Source organism: Symphalangus syndactylus, chromosome 14 (assembly GCF_028878055.3).
Source record: "Symphalangus syndactylus isolate Jambi chromosome 14, NHGRI_mSymSyn1-v2.1_pri, whole genome shotgun sequence".
Taxonomy (NCBI): Eukaryota; Metazoa; Chordata; class Mammalia; order Primates; family Hylobatidae; genus Symphalangus; species Symphalangus syndactylus.
Window position 1 is genome coordinate 71,265,416 of NC_072436.2, and position 18,398 is coordinate 71,283,813.

The 18,398-nt window shown below is 45.2% G+C and overlaps 1 protein-coding gene across 3 annotated transcripts in view; it reads right to left on the reverse strand.

Annotated features, from left to right (window-relative positions):
• The window catches only part of ANTXR1 (ANTXR cell adhesion molecule 1), a 244,955-nt gene that overhangs the window by 91,017 nt on the left and 135,540 nt on the right, over positions 1-18,398 (reverse strand). For 2 of the 3 annotated variants that reach the window (XM_055241678.1, XM_055241681.2), the window contains one exon: positions 7,185-7,280. In XM_055241678.1, coding sequence (XP_055097653.1) covers positions 7,185-7,280 — 96 coding nt within the window. Of the gene's footprint in view, positions 1-7,184; positions 7,281-13,017; positions 14,053-18,398 lie in introns of those variants that run through there. The other variant, XM_055241683.1, reaches the window with a different exon arrangement.

An 18,398-nucleotide genomic window follows, 5' to 3' on the forward strand; every position in this document is an offset into this window, starting at 1 on the left:
AACATTAATTTTTTTTTTTTTAAATAGAGATGCTGTCTCACCATGTTGCCTAGGCTAGTCTCAAACTCTAGGGCTCAAGTGATCCTCCTGCCTCGGCCCTTCCAAAGTGTTGGGATTATAGGTGTGAGTCACTGTGACCTGCCCAGAACTTTTTCATTTTGCAAAATATGCTAAGATCTTTTCACTTAGGGTTTCTCATATACTATTAACCTCTCAATAAAATGGGCATATTTCTAGGATTTTATTTAAGAAACTGATTTAAATGTCCTTTGTTATGTAATATTAGCTACATATAAAATATTGCATATAATATACATGTAAGTCATGAAATAGGATAATACAAACCCCTATGACACAACCACTCATTGCAGTTCCATAGGTCTGTGGGCTCCTTCTGCATCTAACACTCTTCCCCTAGGAAGACTTAGCTTTTTAGTTTGATTTGGAAAATACACAAATTATAATATGTACTAGGCACTGTACCATATTTTGGGATTAGTTTTTGTGACTAGTTTCTCCTTGCCATGGAGGAGTTCATGGTACAGATTCTCCTCGATGTATGATGGGACTATGTCCAGATTAAACCCATTGTAAGTTGAACATGTCATGAGTTGAACATGCATTTAATACAGCTAACCTAGTGAACATCATGGCTTAGCCTAGCCAACCTTAAATGTGCTCAGAACACTGACATCGGTCTAAACTTGGGCAGAATAGATAACACAAAGCTATTTTATAATAAAGTATTGACTATCTCATGTAATTTATTGAATACTATACTGAGAGTGAAAAATAGAATGGTTGTATGGGTACTTGAAGTATGCTTTCTATAGAATGCACACGGCTTTCATACCATTACAAAGTCGAAAAATTCTAAGTTGAACCACCATAAGTTGGGGACTGTCTGTACAGTGAGAGATATATACATAAATACTTGTGATAGAATGAGCAAATGCTCTAATAGAGGTGTGAGAAAAATGCCATGGAAACCAAGTGAGATAGCAGTTGATCCTCCCCAGGTGAGGAAAAGGTGCGCAGGATGCTACTGAAACGGACTGAACAGCAAGCTGGACTTTGAAGGAAGAATTGTATAGACAAGATAAAGAAGGTGAAACTATTTCAGCAAGAGGAAATAATATGAGCAAAAAGATCATGATAAGGAAGTACCTGGTATGTTTAAGGAGGCCCAAAGAGTAGAGTGTGCCCACAGTTGGTCCTCCATCCACTTGGCTGCTAATGAACTTTGAGATACACTGAGCAGCAGCTTTGAGCCAGGCATTATGTATTATGCTCTGGGGACCTACAGCCTTGGCTTCCAACAGCTTCAGCTTAACAGAGGAAGACAGACAAGCAAACAGGCAATTTTCACAGCCTGATCAGTGCTATGAAAGAAGCAGGCACGAGTGCTAAGGGAGACCCTGCACAGGAGGTGAAGGTAAGAGGTGAGGCTGGAGAAGTGGGGCCAGGATGGAAAAGCCCTACTCATGCCATCTCAAGGGATGGGAACCCTGTTTTACAGCCTCTGAACACTCAAGAGAATTCCAGGCAGGGTGGTGAGTAGGCTTATCACCTGGCTGCCTTTTTTAAAAATGAGAAGTCTCTTTAATGAAGGCGAGAAAGACTAAAAGAGCAGTTAGGAAATTGCTGAAATAATTCAGGTGGGAGATGCGGAATCCTAGAGTAAGACAACGGTATTCATTCATTCATTCCACAAATATTTCTTAAGCAACTACTGAGTGACAGGCACCGTGACTGTGCTGGAGTAGAGGGTGTGGACGGATATGAGATAAGATGAGGTGTGGGAAAGGATGTGCTGTAGGCAGCTCCAAAGTGGGATAAGACGAGGAGGGACAGAAGAAGACATCAGTGGTTGCTCTGAAGTCCCTAGTTTGGGCAGCCTGGAGGACAATGGCACATCCACTGATGAAGAGCAGGTTTAGGGGGTAACGTGAAGAGTTTAGCGGGGGGTATGTTGAGGGTGAGATGCCTGCATTTGAGATGTCCATTGGTCCCTTTAATGTGGGCTGGTCCTCTGGAGCCAAGGCCAGTGATGGGTAAACACATTAAGTAGTTGAAGTTGTTTGAGTTGGTGACATTGACCAGGAACAATGTGTTAGAGAAGAGGGTGGAAGGCAACCCTGGAGAACAATTGGCAAGCAGAGGAAAGAGAGCCCATGAGGGAGACAGGGAGAAACTGCACAGAGACATAGGAGAAGGGCCAGCAGACACCAGTGGAGGAGACAGTTTAAAGGAGAGAGAGGTCGACAGTGCCTACTGCTGAAAGAAGTAAAGAAAAGAATGAGAAGTGAATGGAGAGCAGTGGCTGGGAAATTCAGTTTTGCAAGCGAAGGATTGGAGAAATAATGGCAATGGCGCTCAGGGTGCAGTGGGAGGAAGAGGGAAGGAGAGGAATTGTGGACAGTGGATGCTCTGCAAAGGAGTGTGTGGGTGAAAGGAAGGGGAAGGAGAAGAGAGTAGCATGAAGGAGAAATAGGCATGAGATTAACATGGGTTGGATCCATGTTCCCACGCAAATCTCATGTCGAGTTGTAATCCCCAATGTTGCAGGAGGGGCCTAGTGGGAGGTGATTGGCTGATTGCAGCCATCAGTCATCACCTGATCCGTCAAGTGATTGGATCATGGGGGCGGGTTTCTCATGAATGGCTTAGCGCCATCCCTTTGGTGCTGTTCTTGTGATAGTGTGTGAGTTCTCCTGAGATCTGGTTGTTGAAAAGCGTGTAGCACCTTCCACCTCGTTCTTCTCTTCCTCCTGCTCCCACCATGTGAGATGCCACGCTCTCTCTTTGCCGTCAGCCATGACTGGAAACTTCCTGAGGCCTCCCCAGAGGCAGAAGCCACTATGCTTCCTGTACAGCCTGCAGAACTGTGAGCCAATTGAACCTTTTTCCTTAAAAAATTACCCAGTCTCAGGTATATGTCTTTGTAGCAGTGTGAGGACAGACTAACACAGACACATTTTTTAAAGGATGAAGGTGGCTGGCATATGTTTCTAGGCAGAGGGAGGAAGCCAGTGGAAAGGAAAGGATGAAGATGCCGAGTGAGAAAGGATGAAAGGAAAAATACCAGTGGAAAGGGAGGGAGAGGGATGCTGGAGGAGGATGTACATATGAGGGTGCTGGAGTGCAAGGATTTCTCACAGCACAGCTTCTGTTTTCTCACGGAGATAGAACAGCAGGTTGTCTACTGAATATGAGACGGCCAGAGGTAGTACAGGGAACTTCAGGGAAACGGTTGCAGTTTGGGAGGAGTTCTTATCCGTAGAGGTTAAGTTAGCAGTTTGCTAAAGTATGAGTGCTGAAGCCCTCATAAATGCACAGTGGCCCCATCAGCAAGCCGGGCTGCTCTCTTCTGAGGTGACTGGTATCTTGGGAGTGGGAGAGGAGAACACATACCACCAGGAAGGTGTAGGTATAGGGACAGAGGGGAGATCGGGAATTGGGGTGTTTATCAGAGTGTCAACATGGGGTCAGGAAACTGAGAGCCCCAACAGGGATTTCTTCTATACTCCAGATTTCTTATTTGGGGCAGCCAGTTCCCCTTGCTAATCGGAATCCTCCAGTGTCTTGCTACCTGCTGAAATTTAGGCAGGATACGATGGCCTTTCTCTGTGTACATAAAACTACCCCCTAGCTGGGCCGCAGGCTCCCATCAGGGCATTGGCTCTTGGCTGGGGCGAGTGTAGACTCTCAGGGACACCTGCATTTTCTACAACTTCTTAGTGCCCTAATGTCACTGATTCATTGATGACTTTCCCCCCCTACACATTCAAGCCATTCATAACATTTACTCTTCTAATACATTGCAACTTTTTAAAAAAAAGTTCCTTTTCTGTTTAGATTTCCTAGTCTTCCTCTTTTTAAAGTTCAATTTTGAGATTTCAATAATATTGGACCAAACTTATGAGTAGATAGAGTGGGCATGGCATGACTTGAAGGGTTCTAGAAATGTCCCTTGTGGAACTGAGGCAGGGCTTTATTATTATTATTATTATTATTTGGTAAAATATTAACCCCTTGAATTACCTATTTGAAAATGTGAATAAGCCCAGTGTGCATAGTCCAATGCCTCTCTCCCCTTCAAGGTGGGTGTTTTGTGCCAATGAATAAGTATAGGAATCTTAAAAGCCAGGTGTCCGCCTGGCGATACTGAGGAACAAGCTGGGAAACACTAAAGGTTTAATTCAGGATGTGGTCAGTTTTCTCTCTCCCCATCAGTTATTACTGGTAGATTACATCTGGCAGGCTGGCAACAAGTTAATCCAGGTTCCATTTGGCTGGAAGTTAACAGCCCAAATGGGGGAGTGGGGTCCTAAGGGAAAGGCCAAGTGCAGTGGGTAGGCATCATCTGTCACCCTCACCCATCAGGTTTCTTCTTCCAGACAGGACCAGCAGGAAGCAGGAGGATGCTGAGCAGAGGCAGGCCTGATAGCAATCCCTGTGCCTCGTCTGCTCATCCTGGCCAGTACATCTAAAACTGCTCTTTGTAGTTAGTAACTGGGCCTGCCCTCCTACCCAGCCACACTGCAGGACTTCATCCCCCACCCCTTCACATACCCAGCCACTGTGGGTTAACGTGTGGCTCAGCGGGGGTGGGGGCCTTGCAGGTTGTTAAATATTTTGAGTATCACTCCTAAAGAAAAGATTGCAGCAGGAAGGAGATGGCACACAGCAGACATGTACCCCACATTTTTTAGGTCTTTTCTGCTTTTTGGCTTTTCCTCCAGCATTGAGATGTGGCTTAGCTAGTAGGTTGAGGGGCGTTCCCCACCCTTGGGGTAGATGCAGGAAGAGTGACAGAGGAAGGTTTGAGGACCATTGTTTACAAGAATGCCCTCTATTAATCTGGGGGCTGTGGTGAGGGGTGCCGTATCTCAGGGGAGAGAAACTTCCCCGTGTCCTCTGAATGAAACTCTGATGGGAGGCCCATGTTTGCCTTCATTCCTGAGTATACTGTTTAGGAAACACGTGACCTTATCCTGCCCTGCTCCGGAGCATCACCCCTCGTCAAGGAAGCAAGTGATCAGCAAGTAGTTTTAGGGGGCAGACCAAGCACTGGAGCTCAAGCCAGCTTTCAGAAAGAGGGAGAGGAGGCAGCTTAAATAGACATCATAAACAGGAAAATGAATCCCTAAGATCAACCCTCATAAAGAAATCCTTCAAGACTTACAAAGTCAGACCACATTAAGACACTTTGGCTGCCTTCCAAAGCAACAGGGATTTAACCAGATAAATTCATTGAAAAATATTTTGAATATTGCAAAACTCAATTTGGCCTTGGGTGACATTGCTTCCAATAACAAAAGGTTTATTTTGAGAAACATTTCCCAAGAATATAAACTGAATGCCATCCAGAATCATAATAGATTCCTACTACAGTAAAATACTTTTAAATAATAATAATATACAGCAGTTACAATGTGTTAGGTGCTTTCTAAGCACATACATATACACTCCTTTATAGTTTTCACCATCTAACTATGAGGTGGGAGCTCTTATTGTCCTCATTATACCAATGAGGAAACAGAGAGAGGTGAAGAAACTTGCCCAAGGTCACACAGCCAGTATTTGGTGGAGCACTGCTTGGCTGTTCTAATGTTCCTAGCTGTCCTCACCCAGAGGTAATTGTTTGTAAATATCAAAGGGACTATAATAGTGTTCACTGCCTGCTGCTACCAGGCCTGCCCGACTCTTCTTTAAGAACCCAGTGTAAGGCTTTTCTTTTCTTTTTCTGGACTTGAAAATGTGCTTGTTTTTGAATCTCCATAGAAAGCACTTGGGCTGACTCATGAGGATTTTTTACCCTTAAAATAAAATGGTTATGCAGCCTTAAGTGTTTAAAACAACATTTAACTCTTGGAGCTGCTCTGGTAAGAATCTGTTTAAAATCTTGGTGAAATCCAGCCCAGCCTGCAGGGTCCTAATTAACCCAAGACTTGTGCCTGTCCTGGGTCTCTCCCGCCATACTTGTCTGCTGCAAGTCAACCCTTTCCAGAAGTCCCTGCCACATGGTCCACATCCTGGTTGAGCTTCTCGTCTCATTCATTTGTCACCTCTTTAACATGTCATCCGAAGCCATCTCCCCTTGCTTTTCAAGTCCAGTGCTCTGTCTCTCTGTGGTCTTGGTTCAGTTGAGCTGTACACACAGATGTGAACTCCCTCACACTGTGTGCTAAATGCTGAAGTTTCAGAGGGAAAATGAAGATAAGTCCCTGTCCTGGAGGGGCTCACTGTCTATTGTACCCTGCCGGCCCTTCCGTGGAAGAACTAAAATACAGCAAATGAAGATGCCATGGCAGTGGAGCAGTGGCCACTTCACACTCATGGGCTTCACAGCACACACTGATTTGCAGAAAGGCAGGGCACAGGCTAGAAATAGACATGTCACAGGGAATTTTTTTTTCTTTATTTGGCTATTACTTTTTTTGGACTTTTCCCAGTCTAAGGGCCAGGGAACAGAAATTGACAGCCAGACATTTACCATTTGGGATTATTGTCAGGGTGGATTATTCCAGGCCCTAAGCTATTTTGGGGAGACATTGTCATGTGGTGACTCCATATGACACTGATGGGGAGGAGGCAGGTTTTTATTGATCTTGTAGCCAAAGTGCTTAGCCCAGTGCTGGACACACAGTAGGAGTGTCCTCCAAAAGTTGCCAAAATCAATGAATAAAGGTAAGTGCCATTCTTTATTGTTGAAAATAAAGAGGTCAGGCCAGAGACACTTTCTCAGATAGGTAGACTAGTTACTAAGACCAGGGTGGCCTTAGAAGAGTACAGGTTGGGCAACTCAACAAATGTGTATGTGTGTATGTGTGTGTACCGTACACACAGAGGCATATATGTTCATTACATGTCGAATAACACTCATCATTTGTGGTGTCCTGGGGATCTTCTCTAAGCACCAGAACTAAAGCGGCCACCCCAGTTGCCCCACCCAAGGGGTATGGCCATTGGCAGTCTCACACCCTAACTCATACTGACTGCTGATAACTCTTGGTTCCATTGATCAATGTCAGTTCACATCAATTTTGTATAAATTGTATAAAAAAATGCAAGATTTGTCTCCCATCTTTAGTTTTTTAAAAATCCCTTTCTCTCTACTCATGGTCTGTGAACTTTATGTCACCCTTCACCTTGCATGGCCTGAGGTTTGGGGCACTTACCACGGTGCAGCAGAGGGGCCAGAACCACCAGAGGAGAGCCAGGGCTAGGAGCAGGAACAGGATCAGCAGGGCGATGGCCAGGATGGAGCCGTCAGACTGCGGGGCCAAGAGAGAGGCGGTCAGCAGCGGGACGGGACCATGTATGATCTTCCCTCCCTAAACTCCCATCACTGATATGCAGATTAAAGGCTCAGAGAGCAGTACAGTTTGCCAAGCAAATGGTTGAAACTCTGCCCATCATTCTGGGGCTCATGGCCCTGCAATACACTCTGTTTAGCCAATTTTCAAGGGAAACGAATTTATCTTTTCAGAGAGGCCCTGTTCTTCCCTTTGAGGAACATTCTGAAGGACAAACTGTGTGAGAGACAGAGCAGGCATGAACATGGACTTCCACTGCTCATCTGGCCCTGGAACACCATCCCCTGCCTGGTGACAGCCTCCTCCCTGGGTCTGAATGTCCCAGTCTCTGTCTGGGCTGACTCATGACAATTGTACTCTGAATTCAGCCTGCTCCCCTGAACCCATTCACACAGGTGCATGTAACAGATTCATAAAGCTGTGGATGGAAAGTCTAGAGCCTGCTGATGGGATGCCTTGTAGGGTCTCTGAATCCAGGGGGTTGGGGGCAGAGCAACTGCTGCTGAACCTGGGAGGCGAGGGGCTACAGTCAGATCAAGTGGCTACGTGGGAATGAGGGAGGGAGGAAGGCACCCAAGACCAGTTTTACCCACTTCAAAATGTGGCGAGGCCAGTCCTAGACACAGTTTCTGTGGACTGAGATGGCTAACTTTTAGCAAACAGAGGCCCCACTTGGTATCAACATTCTGAGTTGCTGGTTCAAGGAAGCTGCTTGGGAACATGGGTCTAAGTCCCCTCCACCCTGCCTCCCTACAGCTACTGGGAGTGCAAATCAGCAGAACTTTCTAGGAGAGAGGGGACAAATTGTGATAGGTATCAAAAGCTTCCTTCTGCATAGAACTGGCTATTCCACTTTTAGTCTAAGAAAATAATCAGATATGTTTGTACAGATAATAATAATAATAATGAAAACATAAATGGTTAACAATTAGGGAAAGTTAAATAATGCATTACAGAATTACCGTGCAATCGGTTACTATGCAGACATTATATTGTCAAATAATTTTATTTATTCATATTTTTTGTGACAGGGTCTCACTCCGTCACTTGGGTTGGAGTGTAGTGGTGTGATCATAGCTCACTGCAGCCTTGAATTCCTGGGCTCAAGGGATCCACCCATCTCAGCCTCCTGAGTAGCTGAGACTGCAGGTGCACGTGACCATGCCTGGCTAATTATTTTTTTTGTTTGTTTTTTGTAGAGATGGAGTCTCACTTTGTTGTCCAGGCTTGTCTTGAACTCCTGGGCTCATGTGATTCTTCTGCCTTGGCCTCCCACTGTGCTGGGACTATAGGTGTGAGTCATTGTGCCCGGCCATATTGTCAAATAATATTTAAATGATATTTAAATAAGATGACAAAACACTCCTGGTATAAAGAGTAGATTTATGTATACGTATGTCAAGAGTGAGAGAGACATAAAGACTGTCTGATATTTACTAAATTTTTAGATTTTTATTTACTAAATTATTAATAGTAATTTTACTGGTAGTGGTTTTATGGTAATTTTCCTTTTAAAATCTATTTTCTTTCTTTCATAGTGAGAAAATAAACTACCGAAGTTTTCTTTAAAAAAATCTGTATTTTGGGGCTTCCCACTTTGGTGTTAGAGCTCACTGGGCCCAGGGATTCTTATCCAGGGGCAGGGGATCTATGGGGTACCCAGGTGGGCTTAATGGATGGACACTGTGACCCTCCTGAAATGACACCTGTGATGTTTAGCGCAAGTGTCTTCAGGGGAGACTGTTCGCAGCACTATCAGATTCTCAAAGCTGCTCCCTCTCCTCCATTACAGGGAAGGGAGGCTGGGTGGTCTGTCCAGGGTAACACAGCAGGTGAATAGCAGAGCTGGGACGTGGCTCACTCCCACTCTGAGTGCTCAGCAGGGGCTTCTGGAAGCTGTTTAAAGGCAGCTCTTACTTGCTGAAACTCCCTGGAATGTCTTTGACCAAAAAGCCAGGGAACTAAACACCTCTGGTCCCTAGCCAGGGCTTGGGAATGCCAGACTGCCCCCAGGGGAGCTGCAGCTTCACAAGTGCAGGTGCAGGGCTGGGCAGCCCAGGGGTAGTTGGGGGAGGGAAGAGAGCGCAGGGGCCAGATGATGGACATGCCATGGCAGACGGGACGCTCTGGGCTGCAACATTTATACATGGGTGATGGCAGAGAGCGATGGGCTCAGTAGTGACAGAATGAAATTACATGTGTTTTCCAAACTTAGGGCTGGCCAAGGACAACCCTCTTAATCTCTCAGTCTCTACAGCCCACATTTATAACAGGAAGATAATAAACCTCACTTGCCTCACTGCACTGACGTGGGGATAAAATGATGTAAGCCATCTTATCAAACACTGAGCTGGAACTCGCTCTCCCTCTAGTTCTCCAGGGTAAAAAACATGGTGAGCATTTCAGATCATAAATCTATGTGCATTTGGAATAATAAGTGGTTCTGGTCAGTGAGAGGCTTACAAAACAGCAGTACTTCACTAAAGTCTACAGACTACATTTATTCACATTATACGCAATTTCCCCTCTCTCTGGTTTTATTTTTTCACTTTAGGTAGATGAACTAAAGCAGAAGGGCTGATATATTTTGGGGGAATTTTTTCACTTCCTTCTAGAGGAAGGTTTTCCGTGAAGTAGCGAGAGTGAAGGACTTGTCAGAATGGGAGAGAGGGGGCTTCCACACTGGGAGATTTCCTGGCTTTGGATAAAGTGATAGCTGGCTTTTCTCCAGCCAAGCTTGGTGCCCCTAATGAGGAACAAACCATCCCCCTAATGAGGCCCAGTTCCCTCTAGCTGTGGTGGAGGAGGACAGCCGGGGGTCTCAGGAAGGGGAGAGGTGCAAGAAAGGGGGTCCCGGCGGGTGGAAACGCACAGGGGCAGACACTTCTTGAGGAACTTTATCCTCCTCTGAAGACTGCTCTGGGATAAAGCCCCTGAATGCACTGTCTGTTTTTTGAGATCTTCCAGAAACCACTGGATATCCAGTTCAAAAGAATGAAGGGCGTGACTTTTTGATAAACTTAGAGCTAAAGCTGACAGTTTAGAAGGAGATAACGTGTACACGCAACCTCAGAGGTTCATTCATGTATTCATTCAGCAAACATTTATTGAGGGTCTATTATTTCCCCATTGAGCAGAACCAGGAAATACAGGATTGATTGGCTAGTCAAGATGCTTGTGTTCTGCTGGCTGATGGGGCTTGGGCATTCGTATAAACGATTAACCACATGCAGTGGTCTACGTGTTACTCAACAGCTGTACATCCTGCACCTTTTGTGTCAGGTAGTGAACAAAATAGGCAGTCTTTATTCTTAAACAGCTTACATTTTGGTGGAATAAGAATAATGACAATGATGATAATAACATTGTTGTTAGCACAGTGAACATTCACTGAGCATTTACTATGTGCCAAGCAGTGTTCTATGTACTAACATGCTTTCCTTACGCTAACTCATTTAATTCTCATTAACAATCTTGTGAATTCAATAATATTCTCTTTCTCATCTCACTAAAAATACCAAGGCAAGGAGAGATGGAGAAACTTGCTGACAGCCACGTGGAGAAGCCAGAATTTAAATGTGGACAGTTTGGTTCCATAACTCCCAGCAGACCAGCAGGCTATTGTTCTTAGCAAGTAGCCAAGTGCTGAAGAGCCGAGTGTCTGGGAACTAGCACTTCACTGAGGAGGTGACACTCTGCAGAGCAGGGCCAAGGCGGTGTCAGCATTCCTGCACAAAAAGGCAGGCACAAATCCCTGGGGTAGCGCAGGGGCAGTGGAGGTCCACATGCTGGGAGCACAGCATGAGTGCGGGTGGAAAGGAGGTGGGGTTCCCACTGTGGGAGGACACACAAGCCAGGCTGAGGAGTATGGCTTCCATCCTGAGCCCAGGGGAACCTTAGTGGCTTTAACCCAGTGACACTGGGGCATCGTGATCAGATTTGCTTCTTGGAAAGCAAATGCTGTTGACACTGGAGAGTATGGACTGCAGGAGGGAAAGATTCAGAATAGAAGGCCCAGACGGAGGACAGCTGCAATTCTGCCCAATTCTTCTGGCCAGTGTCATTTCCCGAGGTCACTCTTGAAACGCCTGCATTTTTACGGCTGTGTCCAGTGCCAACTTACTTAACAACAGATAACCACCGTGCTCAGTGCTATCTATGCATTCTCTCATTTAATTCAGTAAGCCTGAGTAAAACAGCCTCGTAGGAAGTTACTCCCTTTTGCAGGTAAGGAAAACTGAGACTCAGTGAAGATATGTAACTCACTCAAGACCTCCACATACCACCCATGGACATATTTATTTTTACATATTCACAATGTTAATGTTACAAAACTGGGATTTGAATCCATGTGGTCTAAGTTTAGAACCTTGACTCCCCCCCACACACTTAACCATTAAACTATAACTTCAGATTTATAACAATTTAGTTAAGAAATATCTGTACTTTAAAGACTAAACTTTAAGCAGATGCAACAGAAGTTGAGACCATGTTTGCAGTTGCTCCTTCCGCTCTGACAGAAGCAGTTCACTCACATGGCCCAGTGTGGATGTGCACACAGCATGGGTGAACGTGGACTTCAGAGGAAAGTCAGAGAGGGAGGAGGACCATGGCAGAGGCTGTCTTCCCTTTAGATTCTTGGCTTGGAGTTTTAATCAATTACCTTGTGAAGTGGGATTGACAGCTAATGTGAGAACGGCTCTAGTTACCTGTTGAATATATATCAATATTAGAATAGAAATAGATGCACGTCTGCATTGTTTAGTAAATAGTATTTGCTTCATTCACAAGATAGTTCGGTTATGCTAAACCAGTCCTTTTCCATCTTTACCACGTTCCAAGATGAAGACACTCAGGTGCCAAGGAGCAGATTCTGCCAGTGGCCGGGAGGCACGTAGAGTGCAGCAGAGCTCATGTGGCATAGCCTGACCCCCACAGAGCCTGGCTCTGCTCTGCACTGTTTTGCTCTGGGGCAGACTGCTTCGACTCCTTGGGCTCTGGCCTCCATGCTGCCCTCCTGAGCCCCAGGTTCACTGTCTGTTGGCATACTCCGTGCTAACTGCCACCTGCTCCCAAAATCTCCTTCCCGGATTGGACCCCAGGAGGGTCGGGACTGCTGCTCACAGCCTAACTCAGGACTGGTGTGTGAGCTTGGCCTCTGTCCTCCCTCTTCACCAGGGGAAAGGGTGGCCAGGACAGGTGAGACCTTAGGGCCACATAGACACCACTCTGGAACTAAATGGGACCACCTGGGCCAGAGGTCCCCCTTGTGGAGTTGTGCCTGCCCAGGCCTCATCTCAGATGAGAGCTGGCAGAACGCAAGGTAGCTTCTGAGAACGGGTGCTCCCTGACCCACAAGTTCAGATCCATTCTCCAAGATCCATCTGAGAGTCCGCATTGGGCAGGGGGAATCTGGAGTGGGGACCTGCATGGACTTGACTTTATGACAAAGATGAGAGCGGAAGCTGACCTGTCCAGCCCAGCAGACTCTCAGTGTTTGCTGCCCTTGGCAGTGCCACCTGCCCTTACCAGGCAGACCCTGCATGTTGTTCACCACAAACCTTTGAAAAAGATTCCAGAGGGGAGAAACAGCAAACAGCCACACATGGAGTCTTACCCATGTTATTTTCTCAACAGCCTAAGTATCAACACAAGTCCAATTCTTGTTTTATTTAAAAAAATGGAAATAAAGTTTAAAAAATCAACATGGCCTTTAATTTTAACAATTTTAACAGCAAGTGGTGGGGGTAGTTCTCAGATGAGCAACTGGAGCTAGAAGCACTTCTGTGGTCAAGCAGGCAGCCCATGGGGTTGCATCTTCCTGTTGGGGGATCATCCGTTTTCTTCAATGAATAGTTTCAAGCCTTGTCAAATGCTCACACAGAGGCCCGCTATTAAGGAGGCAGACAGGCAATATTAAATACGAAGGCAGGACAAACTCAGCCCGGCTCCTTCCTTCGGGCATGTGTCATTAGGGATGACATTCTCTGAAGGCTGCCCGGCTTGAATGGCCAAATCCCTGCATCGTGGCTTTCTTTAATTCCCTCTGCTCCCAACTCACAAAATGAGGACCTCTCTTTTAAGACAAGAAGGCACTGTTCTCAAAGGTATACATTTGGAACTTCAATAATGAAAGCATCACTTGCTTGGCAGGTGGAATGTAGGCAATTTTGGATTTTTAATGCATGGCATGGGGCGGGAGTGAAATATCTTGCCAGGGCTTGCTTACTGTATAATGGGAGAGAACCAGGCCTCTGGACAATACAGTATCAAACACTGCTGCTCCTTTGTGTTTTCTTTTGTGGGAAAGGGAGGAGGATAAAATGGAGAGGAATTAGTGGGAGACTTGGGGAAGTTCAAAATAAAGAAACTGTGAAATCCTCCACCTCAAAGTCGGGTCTGTGCCAGGATTCTGCCTGATGCCCACTGCATGGATTGATTACGTAGCCGATAAAGTGCCTCCAGTAAGGCCTTGAAAACTGTGTTGGTTAAGGAGGGAATGTTTCCTGCCCCTCCTGACGTTTCTTTCCATGTTGGGGCACTCAGTGTGCGTAACTCCAGGCCTGTCTCTGCCCTCCACTCATTCAGTAAATAAGGAAAGTGTAAACCGAGCATGTTTGGCTCCTCTCTCCCAGTCTTCAGGAGCGTGCTGCCTGGAGGGAGCAGGCAGTATTCTCTGCTATTCCATGCAAGCAGCTTTTGTGGGGCCTGATGCAATTTTGTGGAGGTTCTTTAAGAAAGAGAACATAAAAATACAATGCAAAATTATAAGGGCTGCTCCCCTGGCCTTAGAAGGGCCTAGCAGGGACCCATGCAAGTGAGGGTCCCTAAAGCTTAAGCAAATCAGCCCCCCGTAACTCTACCTCTGGCTGTGCATCTTCCCTGGACAGGCCCCCTGCCTGCAATCAGACTGGTAAATCTATTTAATTCTGGGCTTCAGTTTCCAGCCTGTTTGCTGCCACACTCAGCCAAAATCTCCAACTCACAGTAGTAAAAGCAATGCTGAAGTTTTCATGTATCATTTTTTGGCCTCATTTTTCAGTTTATTCACAATCAAGGCAGGAAAGAGGCATGCTTTATTGCCCCCATGACAGTGACCCCAATATCTCCTATTTTAACTAACTCCAGGATAGGTCCCGGTAACTAAAACAATTATATTTCTGCAACAACGGCATGGTCAATTTCTGAAGGAAGAGGTTATCAGAAGCCTCTCTGGTGGCTGGTGGGTTTGCTGTGGTTCTACAGTCTTTGCTAGACTGTGCAGATTCTGAGTAGCAACACTGAGTCACTGAAGCCATTGAAGGCACTTGGACACTTTCATATGGTTAGACTATCTTGTAAACATTTAACATGAAAGAATGAATTAGTAGGTTGATTCTGCCACATTGAAGAGATATTAGCCAATCTCTGCCAGGAATATGACAGGAAAATAGCTGAGGATCCATTAGAGCTTCTTGAGAGCCAGCAAAGGTCTTTCTCTGGATTCTCCCCTCCACGGGGCACCTGGGGATGCAGCTGATGATGTGGGGCTCCCCAGAGGCCTGCCCTCCACTCCCTCTCCCCCTTTCTGTGGTGCAGAGTGAGGGTGCCTATGAAGCACTTTGGAGTGCCTTCAAGGGAAAGAGACCCTTTAGTGGGGGCAGCTCTGTTCCCCTAACTTTGTGACTTCAATAGCAATCTGCTTGTTCTAATTACAAAGACTCAATCCTGGTGAGAGAGAAACAGCAGAGATCAAGGAACTATGTCCACTTCACTCTGCCCCAAAGGGAGACCCTGAGGGCAGAGGGAGAGGTGCATCAGCCACTGGGTAGAGGGAGGCTGGAGGCTGGAGGCCTCTGCACACCTGCCGCTGTCCCTCTGTGAGCACCAGGAAGGGGTTCACAGGACTGGCGCCTTGGAGGCATCACATTCCAGGGCTCTGAGTGGAATTTAGAACCATCCCAAGCAGCTGGTCTGAGCTGTTTCCTGCCCAGACAAAACTGGCAAAGCACGGGCAATTTTTATTTTGAAAGATGAAATTTAAGCCATTTTATTACTGCTGAGCAGTTCTAGATGGGCAAGCCTAGAGATCTAAATTCTTTCTCTCCCAGAATTTATATATTCTGTTATTTCTGGTAGGCACCTTAGGGATGATCTAACTCATCCGCCCACTCTGCCCTGCGTGTTTTTGAAATTCTATTCCTCTGGCATCTGTGACTCTCCCGATCTCTTTCTTATCTCTGACCATTCCTTTCCACTTTCCTCATGGGCTTCTTCTTGTACTCAACCCTTTAAATGTCAGCATGTCCTAGGAAGTCATCTTTTTCCTCCTCTTTAAAAATTAGAAATAAACTAGAAATACCATTTGACCCAGCCATCCCATTACTGGGTATATACCCAAAGGACTATAAATCATGCTGCTATAAAGACACATGCACACGTATGTTTATTGTGGCACCATTCACAATAGCAAAGAGTTGGAACCAACCCAAATGTCCAACAATGATAGACTGGATTAAGAAAATGTGGCACATATACACCATGGAATACTATGCAGCCATAAAAAATGATGAGTTCATGTCCTTTGTAGGGACATGGATGAAACTGGAAAACATGATTCTCAGTAAACTATCGCAAGGACAAAAAACCAAACACCGCATGTTCTCACTCATAGGTGGGAATTGAACAACGAGAACTCATGGACACAGGAAGGGGAACATCACACTCCGGGGACTGTTGTGGGGTGGGGGGAGGGGGGAGGGACAGCATTAGGAGATATACCTAATGCTAAATGACGAGTTAATGGGTGCAGCAAAACAACATGGCACATGGATACATATGTAACAAACCTGTACATTGTGCACATGTACCCTAAAACCTAAAGTATAATTAAAAAAAAAAACAACCAAAAAAAAAAAAAAAGACCCGTGAGTACAATTAAAAAAAATTGTGGAGATATATACACCATTTTATTATTTTTAAATGTACAATTCAGTGGCATTAAGTACATTTATGATATTGTGCGACTGATGGATCCATTCTTGTCCATGGCTGGTTTTCTTTCTAAAACTCTCAATGGGTTGTCTCATTTCCTCCCATAGTTTAAACTCTCATCTAGATACGGATGACTTAAATCTTCATCTCTAGCCTAGATCTCTCCCCATGCTTCAGGGTTGTATTCAGGACCATTCAATTGTCCAGTAGGTCCTATTGATACGTCAAACTCAACTGTTCACACTGAGCTCACTGTTTTCCTCTTCAAGGCTGCATGATTTCCTCCTCTCATCTGATGGCACTACTTATCAGCCCAAGTTGGAAACTTGGAAGTCAACCTCAGGTGCCTTTTCCTCCCTCTCTTCCTTCCCCAATATGACACCTGCCATCAGTATATCCTGATCCTCTGACCTAAATACTTCTCAGATCTGCCCCGTCTACTTCACCTCTAATACCATTGATCAGACTTAGGATCTCATTCTTTCTTTCCTGGACTATTGCAATGATCTCTTTATTGGTTTCTCCACCACCAGTATTACCGCCAGGAATTCCATCTTCTACACTGCAGTTGGGGCCATTTATGTCTCTAAACCCTAAAATGATATTCTGATAGATTTGCCTGCCCATGAACTTTTAAATAGCTCTTCATTGCCCACAGAGTTAACATTTGAGAATTTTGTGGAAGTGAAAAGTACACATTCACATTTATGCACAGGCTCACACATTTTTTATTACCATTTCAGGTCGTCCATGAAATCCCTGGAATCTATTTGTGGACTGCTAGGTACAAGGCTTTGAGGCTTTAGCCCATACACGCCCTCTCTTATCTCTCCAGCACCTCCCCCTCCCTCCTCCCCCCTCACACTTTGTGCTTTGACAGAACTAAATGGCTTTAGCTCCCCATACATACCTCGCTCTTCTGTCACAGTCTTCTTCTCCCTGAGACACTCTTTCTAACTATCATTGCTTGGCCAGCTGTTTTTCATCTTTCAAATCTTTGCTCAGGTATCACCTGATTTATTCATACCTAACATATTTATTGAACACCTACCATGTGGTAGGCCCTCTCCAAGTACTGGAGAACAACAGCATAAAATGGACACGGTTTTGCCAATCATGGACCTTGTCATTGAGTGCGAAACAGAGACCAGTAAATACCACCACTGAACTCAGCATTTCTGCTCTTATTTTACCCTAATCATAGCTCTAGCTAATCTACTTTATTTTACAGAAATTTATTATTATGTTCTTGTCTCTGCCACTGAACTAGAAGCCCCTAGAAGACACATATCTGCTTTACTCATATTTGTACCTGTGAGACATAGTACAGTGTTTCAAACACAAATTGCCACTAAATGCCATTCAAGTGTTTAATAGAATGAGGGGAATGAGGATTTAGCAGGCCGATGCCGCCTATAGTTAGTGAGTAGCAGGAATGGCGCTGGAGCCTACGTTTCCCGTGGCTGCTCAGTTCCCCTCCATGGTCTCGTTCCTGTTAATGGCTGCATCAACCTCATGGCAAAGAGCTTGGGCTTTGGAGGCAGGAAAAGATGATCCAAATCTAAACTACTACTTACTAATATGTGGGCTTTGAGTAAGTTGCACAACCTCTTTAAGCTTCCTTTTCTTTTTATGACATCAAGTTATTTATACTGTTAGCAGTTAATTTAAAGACATACACTAAAACTACTCCAAGAATGGGACAAATATGTGGACTTGTAAAATTATTTTTAAGACTGATGACATAGGAGACTTCACTGGTTCTCATAACCCAGCATCTATTTGGGGGTATCAATGGGGCCTGGAGGCAGTGGGAGAAAACAAACTTCATGGGGCAGATGCTGCTGGGACCAGGCAAAAAGCCTTCATGCCCTAAGGTCCTCACTGTCATACACCAGCCCATTGCAAAGTATCACTCATTCGTGACAGATGGATGATGACATGAAAGTCAATGTACACAGTTAATCCATTTTGACACATTCATTCTTCAGCATCTTTTCAATACAATTCATCTTAAATTATATTAAGACATAAAACAGACCTGCTTTTGCGCATCCATTACTGATATGTCTCCCAGGGTCAGGCAGAAGGAAACAGAATGAC